The sequence below is a fragment of the Melopsittacus undulatus genome, chromosome 1 (assembly GCF_012275295.1).
Source record: "Melopsittacus undulatus isolate bMelUnd1 chromosome 1, bMelUnd1.mat.Z, whole genome shotgun sequence".
Classification (NCBI taxonomy): Eukaryota; Metazoa; Chordata; class Aves; order Psittaciformes; family Psittaculidae; genus Melopsittacus; species Melopsittacus undulatus.
This window is the reverse complement of record NC_047527.1, coordinates 141,542,061-141,549,159: the sequence shown is the minus strand read 5'-3', so window position 1 is coordinate 141,549,159 and position 7,099 is coordinate 141,542,061. Positions and strand designations below refer to the sequence as shown.

Genomic DNA, 7,099 nt, shown 5'->3' with positions numbered 1-7,099 from the left:
GCAGCTCTGGCACTTTGGGCTCTTCCTGGGCATCTCCCTGGCTGTGTTTCTGGGCAACAGCCTCATCATCCCCAGCACAGCTTGTGACCAGCACCCCCATGTACTTCTTCCTCCTCAGCTTCTCCCTCCTGGACATGGGCTGCATCACAACCACTGTCCCCAAATCCATGGCCAGTTCGGTCTAGAGCACAGGCTGTGCTGCACAGGTCTTCTTTGTGTTCACTTCCTTAGAGCAGAGTTTTCCCTTCTCACCATCATGTCCTACAACCACTACATGGCCATCTGCAAGCCCCTGCACTGTGGGACAAGCAGAGCTTGTGTCCACATGGCAGCAGCTGCCTGGGGCAGTGGGTTTCTCAATGCTCTGCTGCACGCAGCCAGCACATTTTCACTATGCCTCTGCCAAGGCAATGCTGTGGAGCAGTTCTTCTGTGAAATCCCCCAGAACCTCAAGCTCTCCTGCTCACATTCCTACCTCCGGGAAGTTGGACTTCTTGTGGTTGGTGCCTGTTTCTCACTGGGGTGTTTTGTTTTCATTGCAGGGTCCTACATGCAGATCATCAGACCAGTGCTGACAATCCCCTCTGAGCAAGGACACCACAAAGCCTCTTCCACGTGCCTCCCTCACCTAGCCATGCTCTCCCTGTTTGTCAGTACTGGCACATGTGCCTACCTGAAGCCCTCCTCCATCCCATCCCCATCCCTGGATCTGGTGGTGGCAGTTCTGTACTCGGTGGTGTCTCCAGCAGTGAACCCCCTCATCTACAGCATGAGGAACCAGGAGCTCAAGGATGCTCTGAGGAAGCTGGTGACTGGATGTGTTTCAGCATCCATACACTGCCTGCTTTCCTCTGCAAAGGGCTCTCAGTCTAGACCATGACAGGCCATATCTGTCTTCCCTGCTTTATATATGTCTTTCTGTTTCAGCTGGTGATGTTCTTGTCTTCATGGAAATGTCAGTTTTCATCCCCTCCTACCTCAGTATCTACGCACCTTCCGTGACACACAGACTGTGTCCTTGGGGGTCTCTCACTGTATTTCAGGGAAACAAATGATCCTGCGGCAGTTTCTTTGTGATATGGCTCTCTGGGATGGCTGCTCTGTTCCTGGAGCAGGAAGAGCTCTTGAGGAGCCAAGGGCCAGAGCTATTGTGCTGGAGTGGGGAGATGTGATGACATGGGGAGGCTGCAGACCTCTCAGGGTGTCCTGGCTAGGAGAGCAGGGGACACCAATTTACACATCATACACATTAGTATAAATGCTTTTCAGCCCGGTGGGCCCATGACACCTCAGGCTGTAGAAACAGGGGGGAGTCACCCCAAAGGGATGGGTTGCTGCTTGGGTCAGGCTGGGTATCTCTCAGAGGGTGTTGAGCAACTCTATTGGGTGTCACTGCTGGCTCTTGGTGCTTTTTTTCCCTTTTTGGTTTTGTATCTCTCTGCTTGTAGTTTCCATTATTTGAATAGCACTAACACTAATATTACAGTGTACTTGATTGCAGTTCCTGACCTGTTCTCATCTCCACCCAAGGGATTTACATTGTTCCCATTCTCCTCCCCGTACCACCCACATGCTGAGCAAGTGGCTGCTGGTGCTGAGTTCCCAGCTGGGTTTCCACACTGACCCTCTCCTGGCCCTCTTGCTGTGGCAGCAGGGGCTGGATGTTTGCACTCTTGGAGATGGGTTTTTTGTATGGGCACACAGCTGGCACCAGCGTTCTTTGGCTCAGGAAGCGCAGCTCCCGAGCGCTGCTGAGTCTGGGGCAGTGCTTGCCATAGAGCAGGGGAGGCCCAGCAACAGCTCCTGTCCTGGCACTGCTGCTGTGGGACCACAGGGGCTTCTGCAGACATTGCCGCACTCAGGATTCTGCAAAGCCCACCAACTCCTTCCCACCTTCCACAATGCCCAATGGGCTTCTGGGCTGTGCCTGCACCTACCAGTACCTGTCCCCACGGCTGGAATGGCTAGAGTGCCTGTTGCTGAGGTAGCAGTAGCTGTGGTGCTCATTGCTGGGGTTGCAGTAGAAGCAGTGCCTGTTGCTTTGCCATGAGATCCAAGGACTTTTTCTCCTTGAGGGCACTGGATAGTGCTGAGCAGGGCTCGGTGGCCATGGGACAGGCCCAGCACGCTGTGGTGATTTTGCCTCACCAGCATTGCCAGGATGGTGCTTTTTTCAGCTAATGGAGTAGTTTTCCTGGATTTTGCACTTGTTCAGGGGTGAAGTTCCACAGCATTGCAGGGACCACTGGCCTAGGTACTTGCCCATACTATCCCACACACCCTGCCACTCGTAACTGTACAGCCTCGGGGAAGATGTTTTGGGGGTATGCTCACATAGATGTTTAGCATTAAGCAGGATCTGAACCATACATAGCACCATGCTGGCTCCCAGCAAAGGGGCAGGTTGGCTTCATGGTTATCCAAAGGACATTTAAAATCTCTGCAATTCTCAAATGCTACCGTAAATAGCCTGGTGGGGAGGTGGAAGATGTGGGGGGACGTCTCCCCATAGGTTGGTCCTTCAGGTGAAAAAGCAAGAGGTACAATTATTAATAGTTCCCACAACGTGGATTCCAAAGTACAGAGGGGATGGCAATGCTGAGAACACAGACCAGGTTAACAATTTCTAGTACAATGATGTCAGCACTATTCGGAACATCAAGACAAAACCACAACTGTTTAAACCATGAGATTTATTATCAGTATAAATAACTATAATGTTATAAATAACAATGTATTTATAAATAAAGCTATAAAGAACACATGAATTTATTAAGAAAGCCATGAATAATATTAATTTATTAATAAAGACATAAATAAAATATATTAACACAGCTACAAATAAAATACAAATTCATGAGGACAGCTATAAATAACAAATTTATTAATAAAGCAATAAATAACATGCAAATTTATGAACAAAGCTATAAATAACAAATTTATTAATAAAACTATAACATACAAATTTATGAAGAAAGGTATAAATAACATAAATTTATTAATAAAACTAGAAATAACATACAAATTTATGAGGAAACCTATAAATAACATGCAAATTTATGAATAAAGCATTAAATAACATACAAATTTATTAAGAAAGCATTAAACATATATTAATGCAATTGTAAATAACAAAAAAATCTATGAAGAAAGCTATAAATAACAATTTATTAATGAATCTATAAATAACATACAAATTTATGACTATAAATAACATGTAAATTTATTAATGAAACAACATGCAAATGTATGACTAAAGCTACAAATACCATAAATTTATAAATAAAGCAATAAATAACATACAAATCTATGAAGAAAGCTATAAATAACATAAATTTATTAAAGAAGCTATAAATAACATACAGATTTATGCAGAAAGCTATAACATACAAATTTATGAAGAAAGCTATAAATAACAAATTTATTAATAAAGCAATAAAAAAGACACATATTTATGAAGAAAGGTATAAATAACATAAATTTATTAATGAAACTATCAATAACATACAAATTTATGAAGAAAGCTATAAATAGCATAAATTTATTAATAAAGCAATAAATAACATGCAAGTTTATGAACAAAGCTATAAATAACAAATCTATTAAGAAAGCCATAAATAACATACAAATTTATGAAGAAAGGTATAAATAACATAAATTTATTAATAAAACTATAAGTAACACACAAATTTATGAAGAATCCTATAAATAACAAATCTATGAAGAAAAATAACATAAATTTATTAATGAATCTATAAATAACATACAAATTTACGACTATAACTAACATATAAATTTATGAATGAAACTATAAATAACATACAAATGGATGACTAAAGCTACAAATAACATAAATTTATAAATAAAGCAATAAATAACAAACAAATCTATGAAGAAAGCTATAAATAACATAAGCTTATAAATGAAGCTATAAATAACATACAAATTTATGGCTAAAGCTATGAATAACATAAATTTATAAATGAAACAATAAATAACACACAAATGTATGACTAAAGCTACAAATAACATAAATTTATAAAGCAAGAAATAACATATAAATTTATGAATAAAGCTATAAATAACATACATTTAATAATGAAGCTATAAATAAGATACAAATTTCTGAAGAAAGCTATAAATACATTTATAAACAAAGCTATAAGTAACATAAAATTTAATGAATAAAGCTATAAATATATAAATTTAGAAATATTTATAAATTTTATTATATATTACTATAAATTATATATTATATTATGTTTATAATTATATATTCTATATAATTTTTTATATAAATATATGTACATTTATATATAAATATATAATATATATTATATATTATGTAGTATAACATATATATTTTATATTATTTCTATATAAATATATAATTATATGTTTTACAATTATAGTTATATATATTATTATTATTATTAGAAATATATATATATTATATTATTATATAATAATAATGGTCCTGCTCGATGCTCAGAGGAAGGCAAAAAACCCCCCAGGACCAGTGCCAATGTGTCCGGGGGGAAAATTCCTTCCTGACCCCAAGGTGGCGATCGGCTGTTCCCTGAGCATGTGAGCAAGACCTGCTCCGGGGCCACAGGCTGCACACACCTACCAGGTGATCCCTGAGTCCTGTTCTCCCTCAACCTGGAGCTACCTGAGAGGCTTCCAAGCTTGGCCAAAGGCCCCCGGCCTGGTCAACCTTTGCGGAAAAACAATTCCTACAGCTGGGAGGGTGCTGCTTCTCATTCTTCTGCCCCTCTTCTCATCCTTCTGCCCCTCTTCTCATGAAGAAAGGTATAAATAATATGTAAGTTTATAAATAGAGCTATAAAAAACATACAAATTTATGAAGAAAGCTATAAATAACATACATTTCTGAAATAAAGCTATAAATAACATATAAATTTATAAATAAAGCTATATATAGCATACCTACTTATAAATAAAGCTATAAATAACATATAAATTCATGAAGAAAGCTATAAATAACATACAAATTTATAAATAAAGCTATATATAGCATACCTACTTATAAATAAAGCTATAAATAACAAATGTATAAATAAAGCTATAAATAACATACAAATTTATGAAGAAAGCTATGAAAAATATACAAATTTATGAAGAAAGTTATAAATAACACATAAATTGATGAATAGGGCTGTAAGTGACGTCCAAGTCAAGCAACACAACAGAAGAGGTGTGACGCTGAACCCAGTCCCCGGCTGTGTGCCGAGCGCTGCTGCCGGACTCGCAGGATGGAACCAGCCTCCAGCTGCTCCACGTCTTCACACGCTCCTCACTCCGCTGTCTTGCTCCAGAAGCAGCCCCGCTTGCAGGCTCCACCTTCCGGCTCCTCGGGATCTAGGAAGCAAACAACACCGAGGAACGATCACGCCTTGCCTATGGCTCGCCTGGCAGCACGCACAGCATCTCTGCTGCCACCAGGGACAGTCAAATCTGCCCAGAGGGGGCCTGCGACTTGAAAAGCTGAGGGTGTTTTTCTCCTGTGTTCCAGCACACGTATCAGCAGCCTGGTGTGAAATTTATTTAGTGAGCTGAGCCAGAAAGGTTGCACTCGTGCACTCGCTTCGGCAGCGTGCTGGGTTTTTCCCCTCTTACTTCAACAGTCAGTGTTCCCTTTGTGGCACTGTCACCCTCCAGCAAACATATCCACAGCCTGCATCCCAGTCTTGTGTACTGTGACATGCAGGCGTCTGACACAACTCCCACAGCTTCAGATTTTATTGAATGGTAGAATTTATTGACTGGTAGAATTTATTCCCTTGTCCACCTTGGGAGTCCTCAGCACCAGCTTATCTATAGAAGCGTGTCGCTAAGTACGCTAAGAGCTGCTACGAGTGTAATAGTTGAAGGCCCAGTGAGCTACTGCAGACAGTAACTCAGCTCTTGTGATCTCCCCTTCCTGCAAGAGTTTCAGAGCAGCTGTCTTGGCCACCTCTAAAAAATGCAGGATCTCTTACTAGGGACTTACCCTGCCATGAGCTGCATCCTCTCTTCCTGCACCAAGGTTTTGCAGGGGACCGTGGCCATTCTGCAGGTTTGCTTGCAGTGTCTCGCGCCGTTTCAGCAGCAGCAGTGCTTTCTATGGCCGCCCGGATGGAGCTTTCAAACAGCTCTCCATCCCAGCTGTCTGCAGGCTCCGGTGTCACTACATCAGCGCCGCGTGATGCATACATGTTGTTGAAAAACTGGAACACCTCTTCATAACTTAGTTCCGGCAACTTCTCCTCATCCTCAGATGCATGATGTGTCGCATCAGAGGGCAGGTGTTCAGCTGCAGAAGGTGGCTGCACTTCAGGACTCTGCGAGAAAAAAAATACAGGGAATTTCTAGATCAAAACCTCACAACCATTTTCAGTCAGGGCTGATGGATTTTACTGCTTCTGTGGACTGTGCAAGTGGTGACTGACAATCAGTACATCAGCAGGGCAGGATGATCAATGCTGTAGCTGGCTGCATCCCTCAGCAGGACCTTGGGGAAGTGTCTGCCCCAGAGCACACACAAGGGAAGCTGATTATTGGCCAGTGCTCAGGGAGATCCACAGGCAAAACACTGTCTTCCGTACCACCGACACAGCCCCTGCCACCCTGCTCCAGGAGAAACCGTTCGGGCTACACTAAGGCTCAGAAATCTCAAGCCCTTTTGATCCATCCTGTACACTACTCGTGTTGTCCTGCTCAGAGGCAGCCAGGCACTGCTGTAAACCACTGGTTTACACCCCTGCTTGTCTTTGGGCTGCTTGCACGCAGGGGACCTTCCACCAGTCTCTGCCCAGACGCACCAGCAGCTTTTGACTGGCAGTTCCCTGGCTGCGGCCGCATAATCCAAGCAACCGCTAAGCAGGAAGTGGTTAACCGGGAAGTTACCAGGCCACTTATTGGTTAAATAACCAGTCCTTCTCTTCTGACTCCATGGACTTGCTTCTCCAAGGAAGACCCTTTTGCAGTGTATTGCTATTACCTTTCAATCTAGCCACACCACCACCCCCTGACGACTCCTCTGGGACCACGTGCTATCCCAGACACTGATCTCAGCCTTCTGACATCAGAACTGATG

At 42.0% G+C, this 7,099-nt stretch overlaps 1 protein-coding gene across 1 annotated transcript; it reads left to right on the top strand.

Annotated features, from left to right (window-relative positions):
- Positions 1–256: 256 nt before the first annotated feature.
- Positions 257–880, top strand: LOC101872423 (olfactory receptor 14J1-like). The gene has a single exon (XM_034060668.1). The coding sequence runs from the start codon at positions 257–259 to the stop codon at positions 878–880; it is 624 nt and encodes a 207-aa protein (XP_033916559.1).
- Positions 881–7,099: the final 6,219 nt, after the last annotated feature.